The 17,196-nt window shown below is 42.4% G+C and overlaps 1 protein-coding gene across 2 annotated transcripts in view; it reads right to left on the bottom strand.

The window, feature by feature from the left end:
* esyt2a (extended synaptotagmin-like protein 2a) overlaps positions 1-16,213 on the bottom strand; it is a 35,717-nt gene extending 19,504 nt beyond the window's left edge. For both annotated transcript variants that reach the window (XM_079173906.1, XM_079173907.1), the window contains exons 1-7: positions 16,079-16,213; positions 14,620-14,977; positions 5,643-5,684; positions 3,674-3,808; positions 3,097-3,173; positions 2,828-2,900; positions 1,183-1,272 (exon numbers count right to left, since the gene is read on the bottom strand). In XM_079173906.1, coding sequence (XP_079030032.1) covers positions 1,183-1,272; positions 2,828-2,900; positions 3,097-3,173; positions 3,674-3,808; positions 5,643-5,684; positions 14,620-14,970 — 768 coding nt within the window. In that variant the 5' untranslated portion in view covers positions 14,971-14,977; positions 16,079-16,213. The remainder of the gene's footprint in view (positions 1-1,182; positions 1,273-2,827; positions 2,901-3,096; positions 3,174-3,673; positions 3,809-5,642; positions 5,685-14,619; positions 14,978-16,078) is intronic.
* Positions 16,214-17,196: the final 983 nt, after the last annotated feature.

The raw sequence follows: 17,196 nt of genomic DNA, 5'->3' as shown, positions 1-17,196 counted from the left end.
ATAACCAACGCTTCAGTTCAGGGCTGGGCCAAACAAAAGATATTATTTACATTATGTATTAAACCCACCGCAAGAAAATCATTGTTTCTAAACAAGAACAGCCCGCGTACCACAGGAGATTAATTATAGAACAGCTTAACATCTAACACGACAGTAGTTTCTGTATCTGCTGCTCATACATTGGATTTAACTCCCGATACAGTGCAAGGCTGAAGCGCCCACTTACATTGTATGACGTTATGTGTAAATATGTAAATAAGTCAAGTTAACAGGCAGAAATGGCCAAATACCTTTCTGTTCTGTTCTGTTCTTGGCCTAACTTAAACGATTACGATGCAAAATGCCAACGTCAGATCGTCTCAGTCACAGACTGAGACAGAGATAATATCACTAAGTTTAGTCGACATACAGTGAACTAGAGCGAGGATGTGTAATACAGAGGACCTCATATTAAAAAACACAAGTTTGAGCGTTGCTGCCGTCGTGACCGACGCCTCCGTCTTCTAGAACTTCTTATTCAGACTGAAGATAAGATTTCTGGAGGAGAAGGAACAATTACGCTCTATCTCGGCTTGAGTCTTTTTTTTAAGTGGGCCCCAGAATCAAAGCCTGAATCTGGAAGAGGCAACAGGAAGGAAGCCAGCAGTCAGAGAGAAGGAATGCAGTGATAGAGGAGGAGGACCGGGGCGGTGGTTTGGTGGAACCGTAGAGAACCAGCAGACTCACAATCAGCTCAATACAAGCAGGATCATGGCCATGTAGCACATGCTATACATGCTATATTATTAAAGTCTGTTAAAACTTCTGGGTGGGCCAGAAAAAACAATAACTGACAGCTTATTGATAATGAATAAAATCATTACTTGCAACCTTACATTGTGCGTTATTTTTGTAGCTTCATATTTATAACAAAACTGAAAAATTGTTTGCACAAAAAAAGCAGGTATGCACCTTTAAAAAGATGGATGTTTGTGAAGAAACTACGACTACGACTAATTATTTCCATAATCAGTAAATCCTTCTTTTTTTTTTGATTGATTGAAAATATTCTGTTCAGTTTTAAAACGTGAGACATCAGCGCAGAGTGAAATGCTCCCGGTAAACAGTCGGTAACAGTTTTAAAGAGGATTTCAGAGGAGACGTCATGTTCAGAGCACGAGGTCAAAGGTCAAAGGGACTCACCGGCTTCTTGAGGAAAAAGACGGACAGCGCTCCGATCAGAGGCATGTCGCCGAGCAGAGGCTCCATCACCACTCTCACCGTTCCATGAAGCTGCACAGAGGAAACAGGGACAAAACATATTCATGACTGTTTGTCTCTCTTTCACTGAATCTGATCACATCATGTCATTACACTGTGGAGCGATATATCGTCTTCTCTTTAGTTTGATGCTTTATCCTCGTTGCACCGAGTATTTAGTTGGTCGCACCACTAGATGCCACTGAAACGTACACACTGTCCCTTTAAAAATAAAAACTAGGCCAAACGGTTCATTTGACATTTGGTTTCCTGCTCTGATCACAGACTGAACGGTTGGCTTTAGTAAACATCTGTCATGGGGAGAGAAGATCGGGCCTTTAAATAATCTGGGACTCTTATCAGCTAATGCAAAAACTTTCAAGCGAAAAACTAAATATTTGTTTAACTGAAATTACAGACATGAGAGCTGATTCTGGAAAAAAAGCAAGTGAATGTTTCCCCCCCGAGAGCGTTTTCTCTCTCAGTGACTCAAAGCTCAGATATGCAGACCGCACATCTGCACCACCAAATTTGGTCGTGGCTCACTCTGAGGAATCAAATACCAACAGTCCGCTCATCAGACAGGGTGCAGTGGGAAGAGTTTAAATAGATAACATTTAGAAAGGAGGATGCTTCCTGCATCGTGTGCAGCAGAGTATTTGAGCATTTAACCAGAAGAAGAAGAAGAAGAAGCAGCAGCTCTGTTTCCAGAAACAGAGCTGAGAACTCTTCCCACAACGTGACTCATCATTCCCGAATAAGCTCTCGAGTTTAACGTCTTATTCCTTCAGCAGCCGACACAGACGGCTATAAAAATAAATAAATATCTAAGCCGACACACAAGAGGCAAATATTGACTCTGCCTCCAACACGCAGACGTTTCTCTCTCTCTCTCCGTAATTCTTCCTCCCTGTCGCTGATCTCTGAACAGCAAACATGGCCTGATGCTGAGCCAACAGCCGGGTGGATAACGTCTCCTCTATCAGTGCAGAGTCAACACATTATGTAAAAGAGTCTCAGTGGAGGTCAAGGGTTAATACGGAGGTCATGGTCGAAGATAGAGGTTATGATGTCATCGTCCCTCTGAGTGAAAGGCTCTCTTTTTATTCTCTATTGCCTCAGGAAACTCAGATGAATATGCTTGTTCATGTTGTTCAGGTTTAAATTGAATACATTTTGTATTTCCTGCTGCTGGAACAATCTGAGTTCATATCAGCTGATTTCCAGAAAAAGTATTATTTTGATAATGGATTAACTTAAATAACTTATCAGGGAGGATTTCCACAGTGTTCACTGGTTCAGCATCTGCTGCTGGTTCCTTTTATATCATTGGTGATTTAATATCTTTCAGTTTTGGACTGAACATTTTTTTACAAACATAAAAACTAAACATCTAATAACCCTATACTTTTGATTGATCTTTACAGCTTGATTTCAGCTTTTTCGGTTGTAAAATGTATCACAATGAAATAGTTAGTTTTCACAAAAAGAGAAGGTATATTATGCACCTTTAAAAACATGGAAGGGTGGAGTGTGTGTGAAGAAATCAAACTACGACTGAAACTATTATTATTGTCATGAAACTGACCTGTATGCTTTTGATTCCAGCTCTGCAATAATATTTCTTGATGTCCACGTCGATCTCCGTGTTCCCGACAAAACTGAAAGAGAAGAAAGAAAATACAATAAGATGATGAACGTAAAGAGAGAGCCTTTTTTTACAGGCCCATACAAGTTCATAAACAGCTGGGTTTTTAACAAATGTTACAAAAACAGATGTAAAAAGTACATTTTAGACCATTTGCACGACTCGTTCTGCTTGTGGATCATCGGACCACCAGCTGTGTGACTGCGTACCTGATCTGCAGGTCCATGATGACCTGCCTCTTGTCCACGTTCTCCGTGTAAACCTTCACCCCGTTCACTCTCAGCGGCTGTGGAAACACAGAACGTCACAGAGGTGAAGTAAATCTCTCAGATCTCAGATCTGCTTGTTTGTCACCAGTATGTGAGGCTCTGCTCTGAAGCGTGAGCAGTTCAGTGTGTAGTTCAAAAGAAAAGAAAGACGTCAAAACGGCTCGGAAAAATAGAAACACACCAAGAAAACATCTACACACCAACTCTTTGTCAGAAGCTACGAGCAGCAGTAGCATTACTCTGCATGTTATATAACACATTTTGTACAGTATTTCATATTTATTTATATTGTTGCGACTTGAAAAGGTGCTTTAAAAACAGCAACACAAGACGTAAGAGCACTCGTTTCCATTTGAAGAACTTAGATCAACAGACTTAACAAGGAGCTAAAAATACGAGCACATTAAATAGAATAGTTACACCTCAAATAGAACCGCTGACCGAACTACGTTTCTTTTGAAACGCCCGATCGATAACAGAGGGAGACGCTGGATTTGCGCTGCCGTTATCTCGTCACCTTGTCGCCCATGTCGATCTTGGTGAAGCAGAAGGAGCTGAGATGAGGGTTGGCGGCCTTCACCGCCGGCTCGATGGTCTCTCTGAACAGCTTGTCCACAAACTGGCAGATGAACGGCCACATCTGCTTCACCGTCTGACGGAGAGAGAGAGAGAGAGAGTTAGACACAATAGATTCATACGTCCGTATCTTATAAAGGTCGAGACCCGTTTCAGATGACACACTCTTGGTGACATTGGGGGCCTCGGTCACTAATATGTGCGTAGAAACGATTTGTTCTCAGGTGAAATAGAAAAAGATCGAGACGAGAGACTCGCTGCAATCACTGGACAAACATCTGTAATAATACGTGAAAGTGACGACATCCAGGAATGTGTTAAATAATTGTATTAGCTTTTAAAAAACTGTCACGCTCAACAGCACCATAGATCACATTTACGTTTGTTTTATTTCCTCCTTTTTTTTTAGTGTGATGACGTCATAAAACATGATGCCAGACAGTCGGAGCTTCATTCAAAAACCTTCGTAGAATAAATACGTAATATATTTGAATTATGACAACAGTTGATGAGGATGAAAGGACGTCAGTTTCATAGTTATGGGACACATTTAACCAATTCTTTATTCTACTCTACTCATGAATGTGGCTTTAATACGAGGTGTGTTCACATTGATTCCATTTGTTCTGAGTCGGTTCTAACAACAAATGCATGGAAGACAATATTGAGGAATCTCTGATTTGTGCGTAAAACGTTCGTTCATGTCACATGAGGCCTGTTGTTCGTGGGAATGTATTGAAAGCACGCAGGTTGTGTTCGGTGGACTTTTAATACACAACAATGTTCTCTCTGCATCTGCAGGAGGAGACGAGGATGATCTGGTTTCTTATTGTTTGGACTCACTGGAGGTTCATGTTGCAATATATTAATGTGGTTCAGATGAGAAACAGAGAGCCAGACTTCTGCAATAATAACCACTGAAAAAAACAAACACTACAAACTACAGCCACATATCTTTCTCATGGAGCATTTTACAGTAATAAAATGTGAAAAACAATAAAGAGACGGATTCGTTTATCTGTTACTACGACACGGCCAGACATACTTCTAGTCTCAGAGAGTTTCTCTCCTCGTCTGGTGCTCAGTGACCCAGAAAAGCCTTTCTTACAGGCTGAGAAACCGGGCCAACAGGCAGGAATGTAGCCAGAGCTGGTCGTCACCTGACATGCTCTGTTTTTGGGGGCGTGGTCTCTCAGCCGTTTGGGGAGAAAAAGGGACTGAAGATCTGAAGCGAAAGTGACAGACAGTCTCATTTTAGAGTCAAACAGACCATAAAGCAGGGTGTGCTTTAGGGGCGGGGCTACACAGTGATTGACAGGTCTCTACCAGAGACGTATACGTCACTCCTCCTCAGTCCAGACATGGTCACTTTCGTTCATTGATAGCAAAAATAAACAAGATGGCGACGAATCGCAGAACTTGAGGCTTCAAAACATCAGTCCACAAACCGACGAGTGACGTCACGATGACTACGTCCACTTCTCATATACAGTCTATGGTCTGGATGTTAAAAAGCTATTTTCCGGTCCACCTGAACATTACACATGAACACATTTACAGAAAGCGATGCTGCTCCCCTCTCTCTCTCTCTCTCTCTCTCTCTCTCTCTCTCTCTCTCTCTCTCTCTCTCTCTCTCTCTCTCTCTCTCTCTCTCTCTCTCTCTCTCTCTCTCTCTCTCTCTCTCTCTCTCTCTCTCTCTCTCTCTCTCTCTCTCTCTCTCTCTCTCTCTCTCTCTCTCTCTCTCTCTCTCTCTCTCTCTCTCTCTCTCTCTCTCTCGAGGTCTAGCAGAGCTCCAGATTCAAATCCTATTTATATACCCGAGTGCCTCTGGTAGCTAACAGGCTAACGTGGAGCAAACCAGTGGGCGAGAGGAGAGAGAGATGAGTGTGTTAATGTGTGTGAGTGTGTACCTTATTCAGCCACTCCACTCGCTCCACATCTGGATAATGGACCTGGAATAAGAGACAGAAAGGCAAGAGTTCACATTTATGTTGCTTTCGTTTGATCTCTTCATTAACTTCATGGGATGCAGAGCTGGATGAAATCTAACTCTGTTAATCGACGGTTTTGGTGCGTTTTATTTTGATTGGAGTGTGTTTCACACGTCTCAGTGCTGAGACTACAGCGGAGGACCGAGGCTACGCGGCCACAGCGGGACGCGATCTGACGGGACGTGGACTGAGAACGGACCGGTTACTGAACCGGTGCTGCAGAAACACTCCGAGGCAGATACTCTTAAACCTTCACAGGGCTATAAACACAAAGCATTTGAATAGAGAATAAAGTTCCAGAAGTCTCTATAATCATAAATGAATACATAATGATTTGTGTACGAGTGCTTCCTCCTGTCACTGTTTTGACTTCACTAGAAAACGAAACAAAAGCAAAATCAATAAAAGGACTGTAAAATATATATTATTTGATGTACTTAAATTAGATCAAAAGTGTGTTTTCATTCACTATTTTGAAGTAGAATTTAACTCACAACAGATCAAAACTAATAAAGGAAATCACAGTCAAGAAAAAACTAATATGTGTCCGGTAATTTACAAACCATCGTATATTAATATTGACTCAAACATCTCTCATCAGAAAAGCTATAAATACACAACATATCTTGTTTAATGTGAAATGCATTGTGTTAGTACACACATTGTTGTGTTGTTTTTGTCATGGTATCTTTAACTGTTTGTCTTTAACTTCAAGTTTCAACTTCATTGTCGTGAAGGAAACGTCGTTTGTGACGGAAAAGAAAAGGTTGAAACGACGACGTATAAAAACATCATCGCAGTGAGATTCAGAGTACTGGAGGTAGAGAATGTGCAGAGAAAGGAAAAGGCCTCAGTGCGATACTACGGTTTGAATACCAACATTTCTTTCACCGTAACCGTGAAGCAACACAACGGAGCGATGAAGCTGCAGCGTTCGTCTCTGTGAACAACTTGAGAGTCTGCAGCACAAAGTCAAAGTTACTGGAATGAAGTCAAACGCGTTTGGGACACAAATTGTTTCGTCATCGCCGCAAGATTATTCAAGGTTGAATAAAGCGAAGCTGCGCCAGATAATAATAATAACTTGATTTATAGAGCACCTTTAAAAACAAAAGGCACTAAGTGCTTCACAATAGAAACAGAAGCGACAGAACCAAGAGATAAAACAAGACGGAGCAAATAAAATGAGTTACATTTAGGAAGATTATAAATAATAAGAATCTCATAATTCATGTTTTGTTTGTATTTTTATTCTATTGTTTTTTTTGTTATAATCTGGCTCAATCACTTCCTTCAGGATTAATAAAGTTCTATCTCATCTCATCTCATACCTCGTGCGGTATAAAAGAGGAAACACTGAATCACAAGATGTGATCTTTTCTGCACTAATCACATTTACACCAGCTGCATGAAGACAAAGGACAGAGGAAGCACAGAGGAGGAAGAGGAGGAAAGAATGACTCATCCGTCCATTCAAACAGAGAGAACGAAATATGTGGATGTGGAACAAAAAGGTAAGGAAGCGCAGTTAACGTCAGGCCAAAAGAGCAAACGAATGACGGTCGTTCACATGACGTGAACAGGAAACACCAGCCAACATGACTCAGTGTTAAGAGACCGACCTGGTGATGAAGACTAAATATAAGAGGAAGGAAGCCAGAGGAGACAGAAGATACATATAAAATAAACTGAATTGATGTTCTTTAATATCTTGTCCCGTGATGCAGAACGCTGTGAAACCCAGATGACGAAGCGAGGAAACGGATTCATTTCCTCAAAATAAAAAACGGGAACATTTCTCTCTTTTTACGGCACTTTGCTTCAGAGTGAAGAAGGACAAAAGGCCTTTAAAGGTCAGTCCTCCCTTCTCTCCGCTCTCAGGAGGAACAGGAGACGGAACGGCTCACGATGCTCCGACGCAAAGACGAGGCCGCTAGACACCGACGATCTCCTCATTACGTTACATTCCACACCTATTATCATAATGTCGCTAAGCCCCTCCCTTAACAGGTTAGCAGACACGTGTGTGTGTGTGAGTCAAATCCGGTCCAGTGGGTGGGACTCACAGTCCAACTATGTCACAGCTGTTTGGAAACCTCCCTTTCCAGCCACACCCCCCACTACAATGCGCGTGTGTGTGTGTGTGTGTGTGTGTGTGTGTGTGTGTGTGTGTGTGTGTGTGTGTGTGTGTGTGTGTGTGTGAGTCAAATCCGGTCCAGTGGGTGGGACTCACAGTCCAACTATGTCACAGCTGTTTGGAAACCTCCCTTTCCAGCCACACCCCCCACTACAATGCGCGTGTGTGTGTGTGTGTGTGTGTGTGTGTGTGTGTGTGTGTGTGTGTGTGTGTGTGTGTGTGTGTGTGTGTGTGTGTGAGAGAGAGACGGGTGTGGAGAGGATGAACATTTCTGTCGAGTACAGCTGGAATATATTATTACAAACATGAGCGTGACAACAACCGGGAAACCTGCTCAATCAGCGTCAAAAAGGCTCAGAAACCGGAGACGTACGTGATGAGACGGACATGTTGACGTCTATATTTAGGCTCAGAGAGAGAGAGAGAGAGAAAAGAGGAGAAGGAGAGAGAGAGAGAGAGAGAGAGAGAGAGAGAGACAGACAGACAGACAGACAGACAGACAGACAGACAGAGAGAGAGAGAGAGAGAGAGAGAGAGAGAGAGAGAGATTGTCGAGGATGTGAGGAGGACAGACTGCAGCAGGACAGAGATCAGTGGAGGAAACCTGAGCGCTCTGTTGTGCAGACGCAGACTCTATTTTCATGTTCAACAGATTTCAGTCGTAGCCTGAAGTCAGCTGCAGGTTGTTAAAGCGGGTTTAATACGTAGAGGACCTGAAGCACAACACTGCCTATTAAATGGTATCAAAATAACATTTAAACTCAGCTCACACTTAATACACACAGACCGTCTCTTACAATGTGTGTTAATGTGACCGGGCTGTGGTTCATAAGCGATTCTGTGAACGCAGCTCATCAGCACAACATGTGCACACATTCATCTAAAGAAAGCAGGATTCTCTCCAAGAAGTATCGGCAAGCAACTCATCTCATCGGTCGACTGCTCATCACTGTTGTTGAAGGTCTTTTCCAGCTCCGTCATCCTCCACTACTGTTGTGTGTGTTCACTGTGAACCCTGGGACAGAGCTACGTTTCCCTCACGGGACAAAATACTTTGAATACATTTGAATGCAAAGTGAATATTTAGCAGCCTGGTGACCCAGTGACTCTACGAGTCAAGGTCCTCAAGCTCCAAACATTAAGAGGAACTTTGAGTGATTATTTTTCTACCAGGGTTGCAAAATATAAAAACTCGCTTTTATTTCCTATTTAACAAGCTCCACTGAACTGTGCCAGCTTCATCATTTTAACAACACGATCTACCAAAGTGCCTCATTCTAGAGATAAAAGAAAGACTTCATGTAGCTTCAAGAGAGGACGACTGGTTGGTTTTCATGAGCTTTAATGTTTAAAGTTGCTGTCCTGCAGTTATACGTGAAAACTTATTATTTATTTTATTATTATTTAAACAGAGAGGTCCAATCGAGATGCAATCGTATTTTCTACCAGAGGATTCTGGTCAAGACGGAGCAACAAAATAATAACTTTCACATGCAAACGGAGACAGATAACACAAACACAACAGACACAAACAAGCAGGATTCAGTTTGCTGTGCAGCTCTGTCTGTGTGTTTGGGACCAATAGGAGACTCATCAACAAACAATTCAACTAATGTGGATTTAACAGCTTTCTGTTCCTCCGCATTGTTTCCAGCAGCCCTGCCCTTTGGCACCATCAAAGGATCCGGGAGGACCCACCCGAGTGAGCCACGTCATACCAGTAACAGAGGGGGGGAGGGGGGGGGGGGGGGCAGTAACACCGCGGTCGAAGTAACTTTCCACGTCTTTAAAAAAGCCTCGTGGCAAAGTCAGACTTCTACAGACGACGTGGTTTTAACATTTTACCGTTGAGCTTAAGTTTGACTGAACTTTTCTCTTTCAGCTTCCTTTATGTTCAGAGTTACACCAACAAACAGCTGCAGCACTGTGACTCAAACACCACCTGAAGGGTTAAACGCTTCACAAACAACAGAATAACACAGACTTCTTCTGTGGTTTAGTGAAAGATATGAAGACCTCAGTAAAGATATTAGTGACTAAACTCACTCAAATCAATATCAAATATCTAAATAAAAAGGAGACAAACAAAAAGGATACAATGCTCCAGTTAATACATTTGTGGATCAACTAAACTGTTTAAGTCCATCAAGTAAGAAAGTCAAACATACCATGGGTTCTTTGACTGGGTTTAGAATAAAAGAAACTATATTTTATAGTTTGTCAGACAAATCAAACAACATGGTGACATCACTTTATACTCATGATGGGCACTTGTCTTTTTGATGTTTATTCATGGGACAGGATTGATCTTAAAGCTAATTGGTGTAAATAACGGTGTAAATGGTGCAGCCCTTAATGGCGTACCTGAGGGAGGGCATGCAGGCTTTCACCTGATTCACCGTCACTTCCTCTGATTGGTTTAGACGTGATGAAGCAATATCATATGCGTATTTTCACTGAGTACTGGTGGATAAATAAAACTGGTATCAGTATCAGAACAACAAAAGAAGTTTGAAGTCTTAAGCCAGGAAAAATCCTTCCAGTCAAAACACTGGTGCTCAGAACACGAGAGCTCAAATATCAGCTGCAGTGCATTGTGGGATATTCTACAGGAATGCGGTTTTACTCTATAAACCTGTGGCCTACATCCTGCAGCCCCGTATCTTATGTCATGCATCGCTAATCCCATTAAGAGCTTTAAAAGGTTGCACATGGGGGTCCGGCTTCTGCTCATCTTTCGCTCGGTTCGTCACTAAACTTTACGATGCTTCCGGCTCAAAGGATTACAGGAACGCCGAGCGATGGCGGACGGACACGCGGACGGTTACAGACTCCTTTCAACGGCACATGTAGTTTAGATCGTAATGTGGCACGAGACCAAAGATGGAAAGATAAATGGCAGAAATGTATGAAATTAGAATGATAGATGTTGGGTTGGAAGGGAAATGCAGAAGACATTTTTCTTGCAGTACATTTTTATTTCCAGCATATTTCAAGTTTTGAAGCCATTTATAATGTACTTTCCTTTTTGACACCACATTATATTTGCACAGTTGGTCCACTGACTAGCTTCTCCTGAGCTTTTAACAAACGATTACTATTAATATCTGCTGAGCACGGCTGTGAGATGTGGTTGAAAGTGTGAACGGCTGCAACTATGATTTATAATAATCAATAACGAAAACACTTGTTGGTTGTGGAGCTGCGACGATTAATCGATTAGTCGTCAACTATTCAATTAAATAAAACTATTTTGATATTCGATAAATCAGTTTGAGTCAAATATTTTCTGGTGACAGTAAAGTGAATATCTTTGAGTTGTGAACAAGACATTTGAGGACGTCATCTTCGGCTTTTTCACCATTTTCTGACATTTTACAGCCCAAAAAACGAACAGATGACTTACTGGTAAAAGAAAACAATCGTTAGTTGCTGCCTTATGCTTTTGTTTTAACTCACACATAAATTATTTTGTACTACCTTGAGAATATATGTGTGTATGTGACTACAACATTAACATTTTACTGACCACAAATACTTGTTTACTTGGCTAATTGATAAGGAATAAGTCACGACAAATGTATGATCCGCTACACGGCTGCCCCTAAAATTTAGTTGAATAAAAGTGTTAAAAACAACACTTTTGTTGTCATTGCTGTGTGTGTGTGTGTGTGTGTCCAGTGGTTTTCATGACCCGGTTAGACTCTACAATATATCTTTAAAAGACTTTCTGAAGTTTAGTGAGACAACCGACAACAAAACAATCCTTTCTCGATGCGTCTGCTTGTGTAGAACGCTGAACCATCACCTCGGGCATTCTTGGCCTGTTCAGTGCGAGCTGCTGCTGCTGCTGCTGCTGCCCACACTGCTGACCGACCGAGCCTCATTCTGGGCATATTTGTTCAGAGAGCGAGCCAAGACGACCAAAATCCATATTTCACTGACGATTGCGGCCGGTTCACTGGCTGCAGAATATACTGTGTTTTCTTCTATGTGTGTGTGTGTGTGTGTGTGTGTGTGTGTGTGTGTGTGTGTGTGTGTGTGTGTGTGTGCTATATATCAGAATAAGGCCTTCTATACGCTGTGCACCTGAAGTGAAAATTAAATCAAGTCATGTTGATCAGGACAACAAAAAATTTGGCTTAAACAATATTACTTGCTAATTGATTTATCAATCAACAGAAAAGCTTTGATCAGTGATTGGGGTATTGGACTCTTGCTTGGACAAAACAAGTCATTTAAAAGGCATTTTACATCCTTAACCTTTAATGTAATTGTAACACAAGCGGGCTCCTCTTTATAACCATCTCGGGATGACTCCGGGACTTTCTTTGAGCTTCTAATCGTGAGGTTTTGAGGTCAGTGTGACAAGAGGTGAAACAGATAAACGTCTCCTCTGTGAAGGACGGGCTGACGGCGTCCCGAGTGTCTCCCAGAGTTTAAAGTTCACAGCTGATTGCTTATCAGAAAGGACACGCGTCGATCCTTTGACATACTTTCACTTGCAAACCCGTCGTTTAGCCACAAAGACAAAACACGAGCTCGCTGACTCACGACACGGCGGACGACACGGCCGCCCTACACCGCTGCAGCTGTGCTGACTGCTGAGCGCTGTGGTTCTCAAGGTCTGTGTGTGATAATGGACGTGTTGATGGGACGCTGTGTGATGGGGGGGGGGGGGGCTGGCATCCTGCCATCCGCTCAGCTTCTCCCATCATCAGCTACTAAAAAGCTATATATTATTGCAGAATGGGAACCTGACTCTCTCTGGGACTATAAAGTGTAGTTTATGCTTCATAATTACATACAGAGATCCTATTACATATAATGCCTTTAGATCAGCCGTCTGTCGCTGTGAGTACTAATCTTCAGCCGTTAATCTTCAGAATAATGTTGAAATAACGAACCAAACTCAGCAATTCCCCTCACTGGAACCACTGAGAGGACATTTTGATTCGACAGAATGAGGCTACTGAGGTGAACCGAAGCAAACTGTACAAAGCAAACACTTCTTTAGCAGTAGAGGAGTTTGAACGTTACTAATGACAAGGTCAGATGTTTGAGTTGACCCTTCACTAAGCCCCGCCCACAAGCTTCTGGGAACCCACCGTGCTCGAATGCATCTCTGCAAAAAAAGTCAACACTTTGCAGATGTTACGAGCATCTGTAGTGGATTTGATGGTTAAACATTCGTCCTGTGAGTGATCGCCATTCCTCACATGGTGGGAACGAGCCATTTTGGCAGAAGGAGCTCGCCACATGTCGAGACCGGAGAATGAGTAGACAGAGAGTGAGAGAGAGTGAGAGAGAGAGAGAGAGAGAGAGAGAGAGAGAGAGAGAGAGGGAGGGAGAGAATGTTGCAGCTATGTTGAAGGCGTGTGCTCACAGTGGTTTGTTATTGTGTCACTGGGAGCTTAGTGCACACGAACAGACAACCACACCAGCAGGGTGAACACAGAAAGTGAGAAGTGGAGCAGCTTTGACGGCGCCGCTGCTTTAACGGTGCCAGCCTCGGGAGCCCCGGGGGCTCAAGGGCCAAATGTAAATTATTCACCGACGGTTCCAACACCTTCGGGTGCTTAACAGGATTGAAATTATTATTATTATATTTAAAGAGTCGAGCTCTGATTACATCCTGGAAGTGATGGGCAGCCTGTGTGCAGAATGTGTGACATTTCCAAAGGCTATTTGAAAAATAAAACGCATTAAAGTTACTACGAGGAACTTTCCTTTCGTGTTGTTTCTGTTGGTCCCTGTGGACTAAAGTGGTCGTGTCTCTGAGCACCAGACTCCCTCTCGAAAACCTCTCATTTTACTGCAGCAGGGTCTGACAGTCTGCTCCTCTCAGTCCTGGTTCTGGTTCTCCCGTTGCCTCCCTTCCCTCCAGCGGGTCCAGCAATACTTCCTGGGTCTCCAGCAGCGTGGTGTCGGTGTTGACTCCCAGAGAGGAGATGCTCTGCTCCTGGAGGAGGAGGAGGAGGAGGAGCGCTCCGACTAAAGGTCCAAGGGTCTGTCCGTGGTGGACCGGTCTCTGCTGGAGGATCTGGGTCTGTCCACAGTGGACCGGTCTCTGCTGGAGGATCTGGGTCTGGAGTCTAAGCTGAAGGAGCTTCTGATGAACCGGCTTATTTTTGCGGATCACTGGCATTAAGAGTGAAGATTTAGAAAAGGCCAATATATTCCTGCTGACGGTCTTGTTTGCTTCTCTTAGTCAGACGGAGGCGTCGTCATTAAACTGTCTCATAGTGAAAAGTTCCTGGCAGTAACTCGTGTGCATCGTTTTATACTCGATTGTCGTTGTATTGATCGTTATAAACACCTCTGGACCGTCTGAGAAAAGTCTTCCAGAGACTGTTGCAGATTATTAATTCACTAGTAATACGGTCTCACATCGCTGGACATTTTGGAGTATCTAGCTGCTCAATTTTCTCTGTTTGTTGTCAGCTGCGCTGCCTAAAAATAGCTTTTTTTTTTTCCCCTCCACCAATAAAATAAGTCCAACATCCTATCTCATGAGAAGCTGAGTGTTAGTCATAGTTGTGACATGTATAAAGTGGAGCAAAAGCTTTCAATTGGGCTGGTCCTTTGATTTTAATGACTCAAAAAAGGCCGTAAGGCAGGCGAACAGTCAACGCTGACATCCTAGACTTGAGTCAGGCTGGAAGAGAGAACACCAAAGGGAGGGATCGAAGCCCGAGACAAGAGTCCAAAAACACAAAACCAATAACGACAAGACGGCGATAACGCTGGAGGACTCACCCACGGAGGCAGCTCAGACGTGGGCACGCTTTGCCTCACTGCTTTCTCCTCGTGCTCCAGGAACGCCAGGGCTCGGTTGATCCTGTAGTCTTTGCCGCCGTAGTTCCTCCTCCAATAGAACAACATGGCCAGTCCAATCAGGACCCAGCTGAAGCTAAACTCAAAGTATCCCATGATGTAGATCGGGAGGATGATGGCGAAGGTCTTGCCAAATTTCATCCACATTTGGGTGATGTCCGTCAGAGACGACTGGGGCTCTTCCTGCGGGGCCAGAGGCGGGCCTATGGAGGAGCTCACGGGGCTGCTGGGGGCCGCGATGGGTCCCACGGAACCCTCCATCCTGGTAGTCATTTATCACCTGGAACACATTTACAACACACGTTTGTGTCTCGTCACACACAGCGACTTAGAGGGTTGCAGCATCTAGACATGCTGTACTTATACCCTGAGGAATACAACAACATTAAGCTATTGAGCCTCATGAATGTAACATTGTATAGAAAATATAAAAATAGTTCCTTTGAACTAAAGAACTACCAGTCTGTTTTGTTCCAAGAGTAAATACTTAAAAAATATATAATAATAATTATTAAGTTTAAAACATTATAATACAATTTGTCACGAAGCGAGCCCAGTGATCAGTGTAAATCTTAACAATTTAATTTATATAAATATTGGTATATTAAAAGAGGATACATAGATAAATGAAAGTCTTCATGTCACAGTAATTGCTCTTCAACAAGTAGGCAGTGAAAAAGTTGGTTAACATGTAAATAACTAAACCACCCACGCTGATCCACGTTAGAACTAAGATTACTTAAATACATAAAAATACATTTGTTTAGTCTTCAAAATGCTATTAAAGCACATTGAAACAGGCTGAACTGTTCTGGTATCTGCCCTGAGGACGTCATACGAAACTCCTTTGCCAAAATCATAACTTTGAGTTGCCTTTAACCCTGGACACATTACCAACTTCAACAATTGGAATTAACTATATATTACGAAACGTTTAGAAGTACTCTTCAATTCGGCATACTTCCAATACACCTGCACAACATTTCTTTTGTAGAAATACAACTTTTTTTGTTGTAGTGCTTCATCCGTTTTCCCCGCAATCTTCAGCCACCATAACTACACCGCAACGTCAAGCGTGAGGCGGTTATGAAAGTAGGAGTTACACTAAAATAAGTGTTGTTTGGTTTGGTTGTATCAATGCCGAATAGATCAGAATCTCCTACTTATTCCAAAATATACTTTAATATTTGGAATCGGTGCGTAAATGTGGACCTTTAGGCCCATCAACGCTTAATTTAGTTGTTTTTTGAACGGAACCCGTCGTGACGTCCTCTCCACAAAGTGACACGTATCGGGGAGGTTAGGACTTCACCAGCAGCACTGCGTAAACCTAAACACCAGCGGGAATAAAACTACTTGTACTACTACGCATCACACTCACCGGTGTCCTCCTGCGACATTCGCTGTTCCCTGAAAAAATAAACTACAAAAAAATTTCACTCCACCAGCCCGGTCCGCGGCATGCCGAGCAGCTCAACTCAGATAACCCTGTCTTCCCCTTCAGCACATCCCGCTGTGAGAGGGCGGCCGAGTCCTCCTCAACCCAGCCGGCAGGAAGCTGTCATCGCTGGAAAGAGGTCAGCCTCCGTCGGGGAGGGATCTTCAAAAAAAACACACAACACAAAACACACCATGGCACCTGGGCGCCATCTTGTGGCGGGAAAAAAATAACTGTTATTGAGGTTGTCAATGTTTCACCTTTGGGTTTTTATCATAAATGTAACGTTAATCCAGTCCGCGATTGGTCCAATGTGGTCTGGATTTTCTGTTTTTACAATACATTTACTTTAAATAAGATAAACAACGTGAAACAATATACAAGTTGTTGTAAACAGTAGCCTATTAGCACGAGTCTCCATGTTAAACAAAACCAGAAGTCTTTAGATTTTGGTATCGAGACCTGGTCCAATTGCATCCTTTTCTATTTTTCTGACCATTATAAAAGTTCCACAAATATTAAATTAGGTTTTAAACTGCATTGAAGGCTCTACTATGAAGTCTATATTCAGTTAATTATTGAATTATATTGTTGTACATTTGTTATGTTTACTGGCTGGTAAATAACATTATAAATAACATTGTGGTTGTGGTCATTGTATTTTTAATTGTCTTGTCCTAAAGTAGTCAAATTTAAATATATGTATTTCAATTAATGGTAGACTAAGCATACATAGTAGAATTTTAACTTATTTCAAATATTTGTTTCATTCTTGTAGCATGTTTATTTTTTCCTAAAGCACAACTTAAATATAGTTTGATAAGATGCCAAAATGGCATCATACTGTATCTTCTCTGAAGATATACAACAGGCGATTGGTCGACTCCACTCTTCCACAAACATGACCAATTCCTCACAAGCCTTTGACCTTTTCATCCTATGTGTTGCCTCGTTACGTTGGAGCTTAACCTACTGTTGACCTGATTGTAAGTTAGATTCCACAATAATATGTAGTATGCTAGTATGTTTGAAGGAAGATATTTTAGCGTGTACAATCCAAA

Source organism: Pholis gunnellus (assembly GCF_910591455.1).
Source record: "Pholis gunnellus genome assembly, chromosome: 14".
Taxonomy (NCBI): Eukaryota; Metazoa; Chordata; class Actinopteri; order Perciformes; family Pholidae; genus Pholis; species Pholis gunnellus.
Note: the sequence above shows the minus strand (reverse complement) of the source record. Positions and strands in the feature narration are given on the sequence as shown.